The 20,239-nt window shown below is 49.5% G+C and overlaps 1 protein-coding gene across 1 annotated transcript in view; it reads left to right on the top strand.

The window, feature by feature from the left end:
- Positions 1–20,239, top strand: part of LOC137413128 (ras-specific guanine nucleotide-releasing factor 1-like) — a 152,909-nt gene that overhangs the window by 14,859 nt on the left and 117,811 nt on the right. The window contains exons 3-4 of the mRNA XM_078772681.1: positions 5,266–5,337; positions 16,456–16,709. Coding sequence (XP_078628807.1) covers positions 5,266–5,337; positions 16,456–16,709 — 326 coding nt within the window. The remainder of the gene's footprint in view (positions 1–5,265; positions 5,338–16,455; positions 16,710–20,239) is intronic.

The following is a 20,239-nucleotide window of genomic DNA, read 5'->3' on the forward strand; positions in this document are numbered from 1 at the left end:
GAAACCAAATTGATGATCAGAGATCAAGCCATTGGAGAAGAGGAAAGATTTCATATCTGAAGCAATGATGGATTCCATGACTTTGCTGATAATTGGGAGAAGGCTGATTGGTCTGTAGTTGCTGGGATCTGTTTTTGCACCTTTTTTGTGCAAAGCGGTGAGGTTGGCAGATTTCCAAGCAGATGGCAGATGACCTTGAGCAAAAGAGAGGGTGAAGAGAACAGAGAGAGGGAGGGAAAGAGTGGAAGAACAGGATTTTAGGACCCGTGGGCTGATGCCGTCAGGTCCAGTTGCAGAATCAGAGTCGAGGGTTGACAGAAACTTTTCCACCTTGTCAGGAGGAAAGGACACAGAGTCCAGGAGCAGCTGGGTACGACTGGGTACGGTGGGTACAGAGAGGGATGGGTTTGGGACACAAGATTTAGAGGCAAACACAGAGTTGAGGCATTCAGCTTTTTCACGTGCGGAGTCAGCCATGTGGCCGTTTGAGGTGAGGGAGGGGATGGAGGGGGAACAAACACCAGAAACAGATTTGACCAGACGCCACCAGGATTTGGAAGAGGGAGACAGATAAGAGAGTTCTGTCCTGAGAACGGAGAGATATTGTTTCCTGGCTCTCCTGAGGGTGGACACACACTTGTTTCGGGCTTTGTGAAAGGAAATGAGATTTCCTTCCGTTGGATTTGCTTTCCAGGAGACGAAAGCAAGTTGTTTCTGGGCAATAGCCTCACCACAAGTTTCCGTGTACCATGGACGGGAGGAAGGGTATGACAACTGAAGACGAGATGGGATAAATCTGTGCATGAGAGAGAGCAATTTACTTTGGAAGAATTCCCAGGATGAGTTGATGTCAGAGGCGGTAGAGATGGGAGACCAGTCCAGATGATTGATGGCTGCTTGAAGACCGTGCCAGTTGGCCTGAGTGAAATGCCAGACTCGTCGACGCTGATGAGGCTCTCTGAGAATGGTCAGAGAGATGTCCACTTTAACAAGCACATGATCAGATGAGCCGATTGGAGCAGAAGAAGAGCAGCAGACATTTTCAGGGAAGGTAGTCATAACCAAGTGCAGAAGAGAAGATGCTCCGTTGACTGAGATCCGGGTTGGGAAATTGACAGATTGTGTCAGTCCCTGTGAGTCACAGAAGTCCTTTGCTGAAGAGCCATGGCTGGTGAGAGAGGTCCCCACACCCAGCCAACTGGCATGTTGACAATTGAAATCACCACATATGAGGAAGAGAGAGTTGGGATGGGTGGATAGAAGTTGGTCCATATTATCAGACAGCGAGATGTAGATGGAGTCATCACTGTTTGGTGGACGGTACAACACACATTGAACAAAAGGTGGGAGCGAAGGGGAAGCCGTAGCCAAAGGTATTCTTGGGGGTGAGGTGGAGAGAGGGCAGTGCAGGGCGAGTGAGGAAGAGAGTTTTTTTATAAAGATAGCAACCCCCCCCCCCCCCCCCCCCCTCCAGGACGAGGCTCAGGTCTATCATACCGGAGGAGGGAGTAACCTGGGAGAGATACCAAGGAATCAGAGACATCATGAAGGAGGAAAGTTTCTGTTAAGCAGATCACATCTGGTTTGTCAGAAGCAACCTGTATGGAGAGATCAGTCAAGTTTGAGCGAAGGCCCCGGATGTTTGAGGTCCATACTGTTAAAGAAGAGGAAGGGGGAGCATCGGATACAGAACGGGGGGGGAGGGGGAGGGGGGGAGCGGTAGGGTAAGATGTGGAAGAGGAGGAAGAGGTAGGGAGAGCTGTTGAAGGTGTGTCAGAGATTTCAGAATAGCTTGGAGAAAGGGAAGAATGGGGCGGACAAAAGGTTTGATGGTGATTGGGTGAGGCGCAGTGAGGTGTTATTTGAGGAGGGGGAAGAGTGAGGCAGAAGGTTGAGGGAGATGAAGGTGAAAGTTGGAAGGGGGAAGAAGTGCGGAGGATGCTTTGAGGAGGAGGGGTGAGAGGGGAGTCTAGGAGGGGAGGAGTGAGGGAGAGTCTCGGAGGGGAGGGGTGTGGGGGGAGTTTAGGAGGGAAGGGGCAAGGGGGGGAGATCCGAAAGGGATGGGTGATGGGGAAGATTTGGAGGGGAGGGGGAAGATTTGAAAGGGATTGGTGATGGGGAAGATTTGGAGGGGAGGGGCAAGGGGGAATATTTGAAAGATATTTGAAATTTGAAATATATTTGATATTTAAAATATATTAAATATATTTGATATAAAGATATTTGAAAGCTTGCCCTCTTCGTTTACGGCTGAACGTAGTGGACACAGCTTTCATCCTCAATCACTACATGCTGTAAGAAAGCGTCGCCTTTGTTTCGTAACATCGCAGAAGTTCTTCACTTGCGTCGGAACTCAAGCACTCAAGCACACGTCGGAACGAGACGGAAGCGGCGCAAAAGCGCAGAAACCATGCACTCATCCTGCGTGCTGCCAATCAAAAGGCAACATTTCATAACTCGAATCTCTCTCTCTTTCTCTCTTTCTGTATATGTCTGTCTTTCCATGACTCGCTTCAAATCTTACAGTCTGGCTTCACTGTACCATCACGACTCTACACCGGCAGTTTGTATCTCAGACTTTCCTCCCAAATCTCTCTACCATTTCCACTGGCGTGATTTCTTAATTAAATTCCCTAAAATGTGTAACTACAGCACTTAGACATTAACTTTAAGGTGAAATAGCTGCTGCAGATTTTTGTGCAGCTCCTCGAAATTACTGGGAACACTAACGGGTTAAATGGATGGGAGTCCTAATGGGCCAATCGAATGGAAATACTGATTGGCCAACAAATGGGAACACCAACGGGCCAACCAGACGGGAACACCAACGGGCCAACCAGACGGGAACACCAACGGGCCAACCAGACGGGAACACCAACGGGCCAACCAGACGGGAACACCAACGGGCCAACCATATGGGACCACCAACGGGCCAAGCAGATGGGAACACCAACGGGCCAACCAGATGGGAACACCAACGAGCCAACCAGACGGGAACACCAACGGGCAAACCAGACGGGAACACCAACGGGCCAACCAGACGGGAACACCAATGGACCAACCAGACGGGAACACCAACGGGCCAACCAGACGGGAACACCAACGGGCAAACCAGACGGGAACACCAATGGGCAAACCAGACGGGAACACCAATGGACCAACCAGATGGGAACACCAACGGGCCAACCAGATGGGAACACCAACGGGCAAACCAGACGGGAACACCAACGGGCCAACCAGACGGGAACACCAACGGGCCAACCAGACGGGAACACCAACGGGCCAACCAGACGGGAACACCAACGGGCCAACCAGACGGGAACACCAACGGGCCAACCAGACGGGAACACCAACGGGCAAACCAGACGGGAACACCAACGGGCAAACCAGATGGGAACACCAACGGGCAAACCAGACGGGAACACCAACGGGCAAACCAGACGGGAACACCAACGGGCAAACCAGACGGGAACACCAACGGGCCAACCAGACGGGAACACCAACGGGCAAACCAGACGGGAACACCAACGGGCCAACCAGACGGGAACACCAACGGGCCAACCAGACGGGAACACCAACGGGCCAACCAGACGGGAACACCAACGGGCCAACCAGACGGGAACACCAACGGGCAAACCAGACGGGAACACCAATGGGCAAACCAGACGGGAACACCAACGGGCAAACCAGACGGGAACACCAACGGGCCAACCAGACGGGAACACCAACGGGCCAACCAGACGGGAACACAAGGGGCCAACCAGACGGGAACACAAGGGGCCCCTTCATTACACACAGCATCACAGTCAGAGTTTAGGTGGGAAACAAAAACACGTTATACTTAAAAACCTAAACTGAAAACGTCATCCCTACTCCATGCTATTACGTATTACCGAATCAATGCTTCTTGTCTTGAGTAGATACAAACAGACGAACCACATCCCAATCAAGCATTGCCTTTCTCAACGACAATCCTCCATCTGCATCTAAACCCGACTCTCCGTTATCTCGTGAGAAATCCACGATAGCGTATCTTTACATTTGGTTATTGTGGGGGTCTTCATTTTGCTTAATGACAAACAATTTTGCAAAGAACATCGAGTTTCCATAAATCCACGGATCTGCATGCATGTTGCATTGATGCTCGTCATAAAACAAACGGTTTTGTGACGTCAGCAGGTGTGAAATAAGGAAGGCAGCTGAATGGAAAGTTGTTTTGTACCTGGGCAGAGTTTTTGTTTGTTGTACACATCAAGTGTATGTACATGCACCTTTCATATCTAACCTGCTTCCTCCTTTTCCTTCTGCTTGTCCACTTTCCCCATGTGTACCTTTTGTGCTTCTCTTTACCTGCAATTCGTGCTGATTCTCACGACCTGCTCCTTTCACACTCAAATCAACCTTCCCTCCCCTGAACTCCACTTTGTGTTGCTGACAAAAACACCCAATCATCTCGCTCTTCTCACGTGCTTGACGCATATTCTTCCCTGAAATGCCGTACATTATCTCCACTTACGGTCGTTTTATTTCTTTCCTTGTGCACTTTCCTCTGTTATGATCTCTTCCCCTTCACCTTTACTCCCGTACCTCTCATGCTTTGACCGTTTCGCATCTTGAAACTCCTCCCGGTCACATTTGTTTCCCCTTTTTCCTCTCGTGCCTGGTATGTCTGCATCTTCCTTCGCTTTTCCTGTCCTCCCGTCTGTACGTCTGCATTTGCATGCTATCCACCCTACGCAGTTACCAGGCAGGGTCACAAGAACACGAAGCTCACTCCGAGGCCAGCTCGCCAAGGAAATTCCAGGGGGAGCCCGGACAGGGTGTTGCTCCCTGGCCGTCTGAGCGGATCCCAGATGGCAGCCCATCGAGCGAGGGCTGCAAGGTTGTAGTCAAGCCGAATAATGGTCCACTCGGCACTGCGATGCATTATGCACCGCGGGATTACATTGCATTGCCCCCCTACCCCTTGTTGTGCGGACAGACAATGCATTACAAAGTGTCTTGAAAGTATTGTTTATCCGGGAACCTTCTATTGTCTCTCTTGTGATGAAACCTTTGTTCGCTGTGCCGCAGTGCTTCTGAAAAGGTCAGGCTGTACGCTTTTGTGTTTCCAATTTCCTTGTGTCCTCTTCCAATGCAATGTAATGTTCACATGATGGGCTAGCATGTAATTTTAGACATTGCTCCACAGCCTTACATAATATGCGGTACTCGAATCTCGAGTGGTACCCGTACATATTCTGTTGTATCTGTTGTGCTCAACAGGGGGATGAGACGAGCGATGGACCGGGCACAGAGCAGGAAAATGAATACACGGACATCTGGAAAATAAAAAAGGTGAATTGCATGACGAACCCGTCTCCAAGGTAACGAAAATTCAACTGGTGTGCTGTGTACTCTTATCATTAGGAATTTGTGAATAGAAATACCACAATTGCAGATACATTCAAAGTACACCGCCCCCATGCCAAATAATTGAATATACTACAGCGCGGCATTGCCAGGGCGCCGAGGCGCCCGGCAATACCGCAGTGCAGCTCATAGAGATTGCATTGGGAGGGAGAGGTGTACAATAATTGATTGATTAATTGTATAATTAAAATCAATAAAATATTATCACAAAATATTTTCTAAATCAATTGGCTAATAGCATAACTAAACCACTAGTGCTTCATCCGAAGATGTATCTTTTAGAAATTTTATTAAACAAGTCATTAATAAATAATTAAATAATGAATTGATTTATCAATAAATAATTAATCGATTAAATGATTAGTCAATAAATCAAAAATATCCTTGATAGCCACATCACTTGGTCACTGTCATGTCCAAATATCAGCTTCCTAGCTCAAAAGGTGCCTGAGATATTGGCCAGATGAGAAAGAAAATAAATAAATGATTAATAATGAAAATAAATAAATAATAATCATTAAAAAATTAAATTCTTAACCAATTCGGTCATATAACACATAAACCAACACCATTTCATCAGAATCTGTAACTTAATATATATATTTTTTAGTAATTAATGGAATAATTAAATAATTAATCGATTAATCGATTAATTGATTAATTAATAAATCAAAAATAGCCTTTGCAGCCAAATCACCTGGTCATTGGCATGTCCAAATATCAGCTTCCTAACTTAAAAGGTACCTGAGATATAAATGGCCAGAAGAGAAAGTAAATTTAATGAATTAAATAAGTACTTAATTAATCGCTAATAATTAAATAACTCCTCAATTAATTGATTAATCAAAAAACAAAAAATACTGTTTTTGACAAAGTACTTGCTCACTATTGTGCCGAAATTTCAGCTTCCTAGCTCAAAGGATGTCTGAGATATCGCCCGGACAAACAAGAAAAAAAAACCACCTTTAGAGGCCATTTTTCCCCGCAAAGCGGGGGTTGGCCTTTTTCGGGAACCGTGGTTGTTGTTGTTTTTCGGTCCCCTTTTTGAAGCAATGTTTTACGGCCGGATGCCCTTACTGACGCCAACCCTTTTTGCCGCCTTTAACGACAAACAGGGAATTACCAGTGAACTGGTACTCAATTAGCCGACCTCGGAAGGATGACAGGCTGAGTCAACCCCCCTGGCGTTAATTCAGCAATCGACCGGGATTCGAACCCAGGATCCTAGGATCCTAAGCCGGCACCCTAGCCGCTAGCACAACACAAACAAGAAAGAAAACAAGAAAACAAGCAAGAAAACAACCAGAGTGAAAACTGAGTACGTACTCCCTTTCAGCGTGCGTCATTGCCGAGCCCTTTGGTGCCCGGCAATGACGTTATGCAGCGCCTGGAGATGGCATAGGAAAGGTGCGGTGTACAATAAATGTAGATGTATGTATGTGTGTTTTTTGCCTGTGAGTATGTACCGATGTTTGTATGTACAGTCTCGTGAAAAAGTAAGTACACCCCATGTAAAGTTTTGACTTTTTCAACATATTTCAACATACAGCTATTTCATCTTCATTTCAACAATATTGATAGATAAAGGTGATATAATATAACAAATATCATGAAACATTTACATTTTGTAGTCCATTGTATAATTTAAATAAACATGAATGCAAATTTCGCATGTGGAAAAAGTAAGTACACCCTTGGCTCCAATAGGTGGTGTTGCCCCCTTTGGCAGAAACAACCTCAAGAAGGCGTTTCTTAGGACTGTCCACCAGTCTCTCACATCGAGTGGGAGAAATTTTTGCCCCCTCCATGCAGAATTCTTTCAGCTGTGCGATGTTTGAGGGGTTTCTTGCATGCACAGCTCATTTCAAATCCCCCCACAACATCTCGATGGGATTTAGATCCAGGCTTTGACTTGGCCATTCCAGAACCCTCCATTTCTTTCTTTTCAGCCATTCCTTGGTGGATTTACTGGTATGTTTAGGGTCATTGTCATGTTGCAAGGTCCACCTTCGGTTGAGCTTCAACTTTCCGACAGATGGCCTCACAGTATCCTCAAGCACCCTCTGGTACAATGAAGAATTCATCGTGGATTCTATGATGGTGAGCTTCCCAGGCCCTGGTGCAGCAAAGCCGTCCCAAACCATAATATTTCCACCACCATGCTTTACAGTTGGTATCAGGTTCATGTGGTCAAATGCTGTCTTTGGTTTTCGCCAAATATGTCTTCTGATACTGTGGCCAAATAGCTCTACCTTTGACTCATCTGTCCAGAGCACATTGTTCCTGAAGTGCTGGTCTTTGCCTAGGTGTTCATTGGCAAACTTTAGTCTTGCCCTGATGTTCTTTCTGGACAGCAAAGGCTGGCACACCTCCCATGTAGATCAAATTTGTGCAGCCTCTTTCTAATGGTAGACTCGTGCACTTTGACATCAACAGTGGCAAGAGCTACCTGTAGGTCCCGTGATGACATTCTGGGGTTCTTAGAGACTTCGTTCAGCATCTTGCAGTCTGCTCTCGGGCTGAACTTGCTGGGACGGCCTGGCTTGAACAAGTTGGCAGTTGTTTGGTATCTTCTCCACTTGTAGATGATCTTCCGGACAGTCGAATGACTGATTTCAAATTGTTTGGAGATCTTTTTAAATCCCTTCCCAGACTCGTAGGCATCTATAACCTTCTTTCTGAAGGCCTCAGAGAGCTCTTTTGATCTAGGCATGGTGACGCCGCACACTTCAACAACAAAGAGCAAACCAAACTAAATGTCTGAGATTTAAATAAGACAGGTTCCTCCAAGATCATATCTGACGATGTTCTAATCATTTGCACCTGAGCTGGTGCACCTGATTGTAATTTTAGGTATTTGAATGAATGATTGTTTTAAGGCCATTTTCCCCGCTCGAGCGGGGGTTAGCCTTGCTGGCCCCATGACAATCATGGTTCCCTGTTTGAGGCAATGTTTTTATGGCCGGATGCCCTTCCTGATGCTAACCCTTGGTCACGCTCTTGCGATGCGCAGGGATACGGTGTACCTATTCTAAACCGGGGTACACACCGGGATCATTCATCCCAGCAAGCTGGTACTCAATTTGCCGACCTCGTTAGGATGACAGGCTGAGTCAACCCCCCTGGCGTTAATTCAGCGATCGACCGGGATTCGAACCCAGGATCCTAGGATCCCAAGCCGGCACCCTAACCGCAAAGCCAACACCAGGCTCCAATGAGCTCCAATTTGAAGTAGTGATAAATGGCGGGGTGTACTTACTTTTTCCACATGCAAAATTTGCATTTATGTTTATTTAAATTATACAATGGACTACAAAATGTAAATGTTTTATGATATTTGTTATATTATATCACTGGTGATCCCTGGTGTTGGGCTAGTGGCTAGGGTGCCGGCTTAGGATCCCAAGGATCCTGGGTTTGAATCCCGGTCGATCGCTGAATTAACGCCAGGGGGGTTGACTCAGCCTGTCATCCTTCCGAGGTCGGCTAATTGAGTACCAGTTCACTGGTAATTCCCTGTTTGTCGTTAAAGGCGGCAAAAAGGGTTGGCGTCAGGAAGGGCATCCGGCCGTAAAACATTGCTTCAAATAGGGGACCGAAAAACAACAACAACCACGGTTCCCGAAAAAGGCCAACCCCCGCTTTGCGGGGAAAAATGGCCTCTAAAGGTAGTTTTTTATATATCACCTTTATCTATCAATATTGTTGAAATGAAGATCAAATAGATGTATGTTGAAATATGTTGAAAAAGTCAAAACTTCACATGGGGTGTACTTACTTTTTCACGTGACTGTACAATTCACTGGGATAGGGGATATGGGAGTGGGGAGGGGGAGGGAAAGGGGTCACGGGGTTACTGCATGTGGGATGTCGCCCCATTGTGCCAACCACTCTTCCATTTTTCCCGTCGCTGTAGTCCTTGGCGTCCACATCGCTAATAATGCAAACGTTGTTTCTCCAGGTCTTCACACCCTGTTGTTGTGCTGAGCAACAGTGTACAATGTCGTCGTGAACTTTGCTTCTCTGGGGGGGAGGGTGTCCGATCTTCTCTTTTCTTTCTATATAATAATATGCTATTGAAGCGCGGTGCTACGCGCGCTTGCTTGTACAACAAGAAGGAAGCGGGCAACGCGGTGAGTTTAAGAGTCGTTATTAAACGAGCTCAACTGCAGCACTGGCGCGCTCCGGGCTGCGCGCCCGGTGTATATCCCGTGGCCACGCCTACCCCTGGGGCATGGCCGCCGCCCACTTGGTGCGTGGAATGATGCCCTCATGCCAGTGAGCTTTCGTGTCCGCCACACGCGCCCCCCCAGAATTCCCGCGCACCTGGAGGGCCAGTTTGCGGGGCAAACGGATGACCCGGCCGAAGCGCCCTCTGGCGACCGGCGGCGTCCGGGGTGCATGGATGCCAGCTGGGATGCCTCCGGCTGCACCCGGGATGGGTGCAGGATCGGGGGGCGGTGTGCCGGCGGGCCTGGGTGGTGCCGGGGGTCCGCTCGCAGGGGGGCGGTCCCGACGCGGGGGCCGAGCCACCGGCAGTGGGTGGTCCACGTCGAGGTGGGCCAGTTTGAGGCGATCCACCGAGACGCGTTCGGGAGTACCGCCGATGTCCAAGGTGAAGTGTTTCACCCCGGTCTCCAGCACGCGGAAAGGCCCGTCGTACGGGGGCCGCAGTGGTGTCCGGTGGGCGTCGTGCCGGACGAAGACGTACTCCACGGTGCGAAGCTCCGGGGCGACGTGCGTAGGCGGGTGCCCGTTGTGCGCCGTCGGCACCGGGGCGAACCTCCGGGCTGTCTCCTGCAGCGCGGAGCGCTCCTGCGCCACGGACCATGGTGCCGTGGGGTTCGGGGAGGAACTCGCCCGGCACCCGCAGCGGTTGTCCGAAGACCAGCTCCGCCGCGGATGCGCGCAGGTCATCCTTGGGCGCCGTCCGGAGGCCCAGCAGGACCCAGGGGAGCCTGTCGACCCAGCCGCCGTCACGGAGGGTGGCCCGGAGCGCGGCCTTCAACGAGCGGTGGAACCGCTCGCACAGGCCGTTGGCCTGGGGGTGGTAGGCCGTGGTTCGGTGCAGCTGGACCCCGAGCCCCCGCTCGACCGCCCCCCAGAGCTCCGAGGTGAACTGGGGGCCGCGGTCGGACGATATGTCCGAGGGGGCGCCGAACCGGGCGACTCAGGTGGCGATGAACGCCTGTGTGACGTCCGCCGCCGTCGTTGCCGCCAAAGGCACGGCCTCCGGCCACCGGGTGGTGCTGTCCACCATTGTCAGGACATGGGTGAAACCCCGCGAGGGGGGCAGAGGTCCCACCAGGTCCACGTGTACGTGGTCGAACCTTCGTTCCGGCACCGTGAACGGGGCCAATGGGGCCTGGGTGTGCCGGGTGCACTTTCGCGCGGTGGCACGCGAGGCACGTCCTGGTCCAGCCGCGGACGGCCTTCCGGAGGCCATGCCAGACAAACTTGTCAGCGACCAACCTCTGGGAGGCCTTCGTGCCCGGGTGGGACAGGCCGTGGATAGCGTCAAACACCTGGCGCTGCCAGCCCGCGGGCACGATGGGGCGAGGCCGCCAGTGGGAGACGTCGCACAAGAGGGCCGCGCCGTCGAACGGCACCTCGGTGACGCGGAGGCCCGTGACGGCGGTCCGCAAGGCCTGGACGCCGGGGTCGGCGACCTGGTCCGCCGCCATCCGGGCATAGTCGATGCCAAGGTGGACTGCGTGGGCGACGGACCGGGAAAGGCAATCCGCCACCGGGTTGTCCTTCCCCGCGACATGCCGGATGTCCGTCGTGTACTCGGACACGGCCGAGAGGTGACGCTGCTGCCGGGTCGACCACGGCTCGGCGACCTTGCCCATCGCGAAGACCAGTGGCTTGTGGTCGACGAAGGCCGTGAACGCACGGCCCTAGAGCAGATGGCGGAAGTGCCTGACCGCCAGGTGAAGCCCGAGCAACTCACGGTCGAAGGTACTATAGCGGCGTTCGGGCGGGCGAAGCTGCCGGCTGAAGAACGCCAGCGGTTGCCAAGCACCACGCACCCATTGCTCGTGCACCGCGCCCACCGCGTAGTCCGAGGCGTCTGTGGTGAGGGCGATCGGTGCATCGGGCGCCGAGTGCGTGAGCATGGTGGCGTTAGCCAAGGCGAGCTTCGCGACCGCGAAAGCCGCATCCATCTGCTCGGTCCATGTAACGTCACCTTTGCCCGGCTTCCCTCGGAGGGCCTCGTGCAAGGGGCGCAGGAGCTGGGCGATGCGGGGCAGGAAACGGTGGTAAAAGTTTATCATGCCCAGGAACTCCTGGAGACCCTTGATCGTGCGGGGGCGCGGAAACCCCTTCACCGCCTCCACCTTGGCCGGTAGGGGGACGGCCCCGTGCCTGGTGACGCGGTGCCCCAAAAAGTCGATGTCGGCGATGCCGAACCGGCACTTGGTGGGGTTCACGATGAGGCCATGCTGGCCCAGACGTTCGAAGAGCGTGCGGAGATGGTGAAGGTGCTCTTCGCGGGACGCGCTGGCGACGAGGATGTCGTCCAGGTATACGTACACAAAATCCAAGTCGCGCAAGACGCTGTCCATGAGTCGCTGGAACGCCTGAGCCACATTCTTCAAACCGAAGGGCATTCGAAGAAATTCGAACAGTCCGAACGGCGTGATGACCGCCGTCTTCGGGATGTCCTCCGGCCTGACGGGGACCTGATGGTAGCCGCGTATGAGGTCCACCTTTGAAAAGAAGGACATGCCTGCCAACCAGGCGGAGAAGTCCTGGATGTGGGGGACAGGGTAGCGGTCGGGGGTGGCGGCGTCGTTGAGGCGCCGGTAGTCCCCGCACGGTCGCCATCCCCCGCCGCGCTTTGGCACGATGTGAAGCGGCGACGCCCAAGCACTCTCGGAGCGCCGCACGATGCCGAGCCGCTCCAGCGTAGCGAACTCCGCTTTAGCCACCGCGAGCTTCGTCGGCTCGAGGCGGCGTGCCCGGGCGTAGACCGGTGGCCCGGCGGTGGGGATGTGGTGTTCCACCCCGTGCTTGACGGCCCCCGCTGAGAAGGTGGGCCGCGTAAGGGCCGGGAAGCTGGTGAGGAGGCGGGTGAAGTCGTCCGCTGCCGGAAGCGTACAAACTAACCTCGCCGGGACCGAACCGCTCAGCGAGCCGCTCGGTGAGCCGCTCAGTCAGCCGCTCAACGAGCTGTTCAGCGCGCAAGCCAGCAAGCTGAACGTTTCAGCCTGGACGAGACGTCTGTTCTTCACATCGACCAACAACCCGTGTGCACAGAGGAAGTCCGCACCGAGCAGTGCCATGGGGACACTCACGGTTATGAACGTCCACGCGAAGCATTGCCTTCCGAACCGCAGGGAGAGGCAGCGCTTCCCGAATGTGCGTATGGGTGTTCCGTTCGCGGCAAGCAACGCGGGGCCCCGGCCCGCGGTGTGCTTGTAGGATGTAGAGGCAGGGATAACGCTCACCTGTGCCCCCGTATCGCATAGGAAACGGCGCCCGGACAAGGTGTCCATTATAAAAAGAAGGCTGCCGGAATGGCCGACGCTCAGGGCCGCTACCGAGCGCCGGCTTTGTAGTTTCCCGACTTGCCGAAGGAGCACGGCGGGCAACAAGTCCTCGCCTTGTGGCCAAACCTGGCGTGGAAATGGCCCCAGGTTTGCGGCGAAGGCGGAGGCCGCGGTTTTCGCGGTGGCGGTGGGCGTGGCGTGGCGGCGGCCATGCGGCGTGCGTCAGCCTCGGGATCCCCGAGGTGTGGTGCATCAGCATCAGGGTCAGCCTCGGGATGCGCGGCGGCCGCGCCTAAACTCGCCTGCGCGTCCAAAGCCACGAAGAACCTGTCGGCCTCGGCAGCGAGAGCTCGGGGTTCCGTTGTCACAGAACCGGCCAACGCGAGGCGTACTCGTGCCAGCAGCTGGCGTCGAAATAACGCCCGGAAAAGAGCGTTCGGGGTTTCGTCGCCCATCAACGACAGCATATGGTCCATGCGGACCGACGGTCGCATGTCACCGAGCTCGGGGAGGTCCAGGAGGCTGTCGGCCCGTGCGGCCACCGTGAGGCCGAATGTGGCGAGGAGGAGACGCTTGATCGCCTCGTACCTGCCGTCGGCCGGTGGGTTCCTCAGGACCGACAGGACGCGGGTGGCCGTGCCGGGCCCGAGGGAAGCGACCACGTGGCAGTACATGGTCTCGTCCACCGTGATGCCTCGAAGTCGGAACTGGGCTTCTGCCTGCAGGAACCAGACTTCGGCTTGCGTCTCCCAGAACTCGGGGAGTTTCATTTGGACCGTGTTGTTTGCCATTGCGATGGCGTATTCGGGTGGTCAGCGACGGCTGACCATCACGTCGGAGGGTCACCAATGAAGCGCGGTGCTACGCGCACTTGCTTATACAACAAGAAGGAAGCGGACAACGCGGTGAGTTTAAGAGTCTTTATTAAACGAGCTCAACTGTAGCACTGGCGCGCTCCGGGCTGCGCGCCCGGTGTATATCCCGCGGCCACGCCTACCCCTCGGGCGTGGCCGCCGCCCACTTTGTGCGTGGAATGATGCCCTCACGCCAGTGAGCTTTCGTGTCCGCCACACTATGGCCTTTCTGTCATGGTATATTTACCACGGGCTTCTGCTAGTACTGTGTATAATAAACTATTTTTGGGGGAATGGGGGCAACATGGTTGTAAGGTGAGGAATGAACAAACATAGACAGCACATTCACCTTTTGAGAGACTCTCTCACAAATACAATCATGATGCAAGTATCCAATCACCAATCCATACCTCAGGTACCTAACATTCCTGCCAATATATCCACATACCCCTTAACCAATGCTTCGAAGTACTGTGCATAAATTGTTTTGCATTTTATCTTGTGCATTTTATTATGTTTATACCCTTTATTATCTTAAACATCTCATCATATCCCCTCATAATCGCCTCCTTTCTTATGTATAAAGTCCTGTTTCCTTCACACGATCCTCGTAGCGTCGTCTAGCTAGGCCCGGAATCAATCTAGTCTCTCTACATTGAACCATCTCTATATGGCAGCAATGTCCTTCCTGAGATGTGGTAATCAAAACTGTACACAATGTTGTCGATGAAGCCTCATTAAATTCCTGTACATCAGTACAGTGTTAACACTACCTCTGTTAATGTATCATTTATATTTATTTCTATTATATTTATTATTTATTATATTTATTTATTTATTTATATTTATATTTATTTATATTTATTTATTGTACAATGCAAAACCCCGTTTGCTTTACCTATAGCTACCTGGCACTGCCCTGTGTGCTTAGCCCGCATGTCTATTCCCTCCCCCACAGTCTTCTCCTGTGTGACATGCTCCACGATTGGCCCTTGCATCATGTAATCTCTATTTTTTATTAGTATTCCTACCCATCCCCAGAATCTCACATTTCTTTATGTTAAACAACATGTGCCAATCTTTTGTCCAGTCCATTAAAGTATAAAAAGACATTGCTGAATCTGAACATCCCCCTCTCCGCTATCTACCTTACCTCCAACCTTTGTGTGACCTACAAATTTAGAAAACCTATTCTTAATCCCACAATCCAAATCATTTGACAGTGGGTTTAAGAGTAGGTTTTTGGAACGTTTGATTGGGTAAAAGACACGTTCTCCATTTTTTGGGACACGTCCCACCTCCGACTCCCCACCAATGGAAGGAGATGGCTCCTTCCCTGCAGTTGTTCAGCACGTGGTAGGCTGGCATTGGTTTGTTCGCCATTGCCCTCATAGGGGCAGAGGGTCATAATGGGGCCTCAGGTAAGGTATTCCTGAGGGTCTCGAGAATCCTGGCGTTGTGATTGTTGGGGCCTCTAAGCATACAGAGTATAGGTTCTGAAGCACAAACATACACAGCATCTATGGCCTAATCGAACGATTAACCCTTCCTCATAAATGCCACCAAATATTGTGTGCGACCGTGGGCTTTCCATACATTTGAGGTATTGCAAGTGGCGTCAAGGTGCAAATACTACTACTGCTGCAGAATATGTGGTGCCCTCAGGTGCACGCAATTGTTGTGGTTCCAGTTATATTTCTCCATATCCCATGATCTTGGGTCTATGCAGGCATGGTCTCGAATATCATTATTGATGAAAGGCGGTTCTAGCTTCTCGCTGTATTTGTATGTATATGTACGTATTCATACATGTGTGTATGTATGTTTGTATGTGTCGATGTACTGTACATGCACACACGCGTGACCAACCATAGGTGGTTGTCTTTTTCTGTTCAGGATTCTTGTTTGCAGTGTCCTGCGTAAGAAATCATTTTTGTATCTTTTTAATAATAGCTTCCTCGTGTTGCCGCCATTTACACATGCCAGCGTAGACATAAACATGTACCACGGAGGCTCCCAAACATGCACCATGTTGAATGCCAATAGCAGTCATCATAAAAAAATATCGCAAGGGAAAATCACCTGTCTCACCTGTAATTCGAGGGAACAATCCATTAGCTCTAACTTAATCAATTATCCCTAGCTGCTGCTGGGATTTCTATAATTAACCCCCATGCTCTTCCAACCAAAGAAAGTTGCATAAAGCAACGAAGAAGAGCTACCAAAGGTAAGCCCTTTGCACAGTTGGCATGAATTGCAGAGTAGTAGGAGAGTCGCTGTGCATATGTGCAGCTTTTTAAAACTAGAGAAGCAAAATAAAGCCCAACAAAGCCATTATTTATGGAGAAAGAGAGCGAAGGACAGCAGAACAAGCGGTGGGTCTTGCGTCATGAAGCCCAGGAGAGCAGAGGCGCATGACCATTGGATGTGGAGGACTTTAAGATTGAAATTGTGAAGAAATACAGAACAATAACGATTTTCGTTTCAAAAGTGAGAGGGTGGGCAGAGTGAAGTAGAGTGAGTGGAGGTGCTTATGTATTTGAGAAATACTTAATATAGATGGTATAACCATGGCAACAAGATAGTCTTGGTGTCACAATGCTGTGCAACCACAAAGGGTCGTTAAACGCACCACACCGGAGGAGGCTGTTGTTTCACTTTAACATGCTGGCACAACTTTGGCATGTCTGCAGGTGCAGAGTTTTTTACGGGGATGGTTGTGCCGCCGGAAGTGGAAGGCCATTGTGCAGGATTACATCCGCTCCCCGCAAGCTGAGGCACGGCGTTCTCGTAACCGCCTCGTGTTTGCCATGCTCGAGGCAGAGGCCGACTACGTCACCCACTTAAAGCTGCTGGTGTCGGGATTCTTGCGTCCTCTGCGCATGGCGGCGTCGTCTCGCCGGCCACCGATCTCGCACGACGACGTCAGCGCCATCTTCCTTAACAGGTCTCAGCATCTCTTAAGATTTCACTGTGGCCATATCGAACCGCTTGCCCTCCCCGCACCACCCGAAAAACAATTATATTGACCTTTCCTTGCAACAGTTTGCAGTAATTTGTTTTGAATGCCTTTTGCATGTAAAAAGCCATTCGATGATGCATGAGCGATGGAATACATTTTTGAAAGATAAAATTGTCACATGAAGGAAGCAAACAATCTCTGACCTATTTACCTTCCCCATCAAAGTGTAATCTTCTTTTCATACGCCTCCACATCCCTCATGCATACAGCGTGATGTCATTACCAGGTAGGAGCAAAGTGAATGGTATCACCGGAAAGTAAGGCCGCCTGTGAATGGAAAACATCCTGTTGTTTCCAATTATCCCAACCAAATCAAATCGAAGGCTCTTCATACGGGTGACAAATTTCAAGCAAATGAATGGTTGTTCCAAGTTAAAGTACATGACTTTATTAGCAAAGTGTGCACACATATCCCATCATTTCTTCACCTCGATAAGTCCGATTTTATAAAGGGCCCATTTCGCTGACAATACCTTGTTGAGATATCAGTAAAGGATGTACTTGAGTGTAAATGGCCGTGTTAGCTGTGTTATGGAATTACCTTTCAGAACCTGGTTTGTATTGCCAAGAAGGGCCTTTGTTAAAATGTGAGCGAGCGGAATAACTGTCGCATTGTCTCTTTTTGAGGCCGAGCATAAATTGATCGAAGAGAAATCGTAAACAATTGTTGCGCTCACCAGACCACCACCGAAGATGTCCGGCGGTTATGTATTCACCCCCGTTTGTCTGTTTGTCTGTGAGCAGGATATTTCAAAAAATTATGGATGGATTGTGTGATGAGGACGAATTGATTCGATTTTTGTGAAGATCCGGATCTTGATACAGTCCTATAATTATTTTTTAATGATTCTTCACCATTTCGGGATAGGGCCAAAAACGATATATAGCACGATATTTGAAAAAGTTATGGACGAGTTATGACAAAACTTGGTCGATGAGTTTGTTTGGTGGCAAGAACAGGCCGAATAGAATTTGGTTCATGTCCAATCAGTTAGATACAAAATGTAAATTGGTCAGCCTAGCGGAGGTATACGTGCCCTACCGAGTGCCGTTGTATTTTTTTAATGTAATCTCTCCAACCCAAATCCTAACTCGACTACTGCTTCCAATATTTCCACCAAATCTTCCACCCACCTTGAGACATTTTGTGATGCCCAATTGTATTTTGTTTCTTCACACATTAATTTATCCGACGAGTCGACAACGTAGCAGGTGGGTCTTATTTACACTACGTGTGGCGTGGCCAGCAACAAGATGGCTACACTATGATTCACCAGAGATCAACATGAGCCGTGTCTCACATCTTCCCTTATGTCGATCCAGCCCATGCATGCCAGTTATAAGCCATAGCGACTTATAGTTTTGTCCACATGAGAAAGAATGAATAAATAACCGAAGTGAACGTCCGGTGTCGTTATTCATGTGTGCTCCTCCATCTGTGTCTTTTGTGTTTTCACATCCATATTTCTCTGTGCAGAGACTTCGAGTAATGCTACGTTCTCTTTTTGATTATTTATTTATTTGGGAGTAAAGGAGTTATTTTCCCTGTGATTAATTATTTTAATGGAGTAAAAGATTATTCCTGCTCCTGCCCATACAATTCCTGCTTGCTCTATAAGTTAACTTTAACGAGCTATAACTTTGGATGAAGAGGAGGAATTGTATATGTAAATATCAGTGCAGTCAATTTGCCTTTCAGGCCCTGGCCCAGATCCCATTTTCCTGCTTTTAAATCATTGCCTACCACTTAACTCGTGGAAGAAGAGGCATTTCCGGACAAACTATTAAGCATTTTAGTTTGGATTTCCTCCAGTCACACTTTTCTTTGTTAGAATACATATAATGGTGTGGTTTGTCTCTTTCTGATACTTGGGCCACCGCCTTTGTTTCAACATTTTTGAAATGAATAATTAACAAGCTAGGAGTTTAAAAACTGACAATAAATAAACAAGAAGACGTCATGCAAAGCACGATACTTGCAAAATCCGCCCTCCCCCCCCCCCCCCCCCCCCACCAAAAGTTTTCCATTGATACAGCAAATTGTCCATTTCATCAAGATTAAAATTGACGATCTTGATCAAAGCTCGGGTCAATCGGATGAAAAGTGATGATTTTTCAGATGAAAAATGATGATTTTAGAAGTTTGCCCTTGAGTTGACCTTTGACCTTTTGACCTCAAAATAGTTGGTTTCCCAATTCAGTGAGGCAATGTGCAAATGCTGTTCAATTTCCAAGTCAATTGGACGAAAATTTATGGGTTTTCAGATGAATATTGATGATTTTGGATGTTTGACCTTGAGTTGACCTTTGACCATATGATCTCAAAAATAGTTAGTTTCCCAATTCAGTGAGGCAATATGCAAATGCTGTTCAATTTTCAAGTCAATCAGTTGAAAATTGACGGCTTTTCAGAAGAAAATTGATTATTTTGAAAATTTGACCTTGAGTTGACCTTTGACCTTTTGACCTCAAAATTAGTTCATTTCCCAATTTAGTGACTCAATGTGCAAATGTTATTCAATTTTCAAGTGAATCAGTTTTAAAATGGCGATTTTAGAAATTTGACCTCCAGATGACCTTTGACCTCAAAATCAATAGGCTTCTCAATTGGGACGACCGAGACAACTTGGTGAAGTTTCCTGACGATCGGTTTCGAATTGTGACCTGTTGGCCGGTGACAAACAAACAAACAAACAAACAAACAGATGAAAAATCGGTCAGAGACCGAGGACATGTACTTTTTTATCGGCCATTTAGGACAAATATGGCGGCCGAACCACGTGACCGATGACGTCATCATTAACATATATTATTCCCCATGGAGAGTTCTTTACAAATAGCCATGTCTCAACTTTTTCTATTCAGCACTTTCAGAGATATGGAGGTGCAAAAATTTTCGGTTTTTCCAAGGTGGCGGCCGAACCACGTGACATATGACGTCATCATTAACATCTTTTATTCCCCATGGAGAGTTCTTTACAATGAGCCATGTCTCAATTTTTTCTGTTCAGCACTTTTGGAGATATAGTGGTGCAAAGTTTTGCCGTTTTTCCAAGATGGCGGCCGACCACGTGACCGATGATGTCATCATTAACATATTTTATTCCCCATGGAGAGTTCTTTACAATGAGCCATACCTCAATTTTTTCTATTCAGGACTTTTGGAGATGTGGAGGTGCAGAGTTTTTCGGTTTTTCCAAGATGGCGGCCGAACCACGTGACCGATCACATCATCATTAACATATTTTATTCCCCATGGAGAGTTCTTTACAATGAGCCATGTCTCAATTTTTTCTATTCAGCACTTTCGGAGATATGGAGGTGCTAAGTTTTTCGGTTTTTCCAAGATGGCGGCCGACCACGTGACTGATGACATCATTAACATATTTTATTCCCCATGGAGAGTTCTTTACAATGAGCCATGCCTCAATTTTTCTATTCAGGACTTTTGGAGA

Source organism: Myxine glutinosa, chromosome 2 (genome assembly GCF_964187855.1).
Source record: "Myxine glutinosa chromosome 2, kmMyxGlut1.1, whole genome shotgun sequence".
In the NCBI taxonomy this organism is placed as follows: Eukaryota; Metazoa; Chordata; class Myxini; order Myxiniformes; family Myxinidae; genus Myxine; species Myxine glutinosa.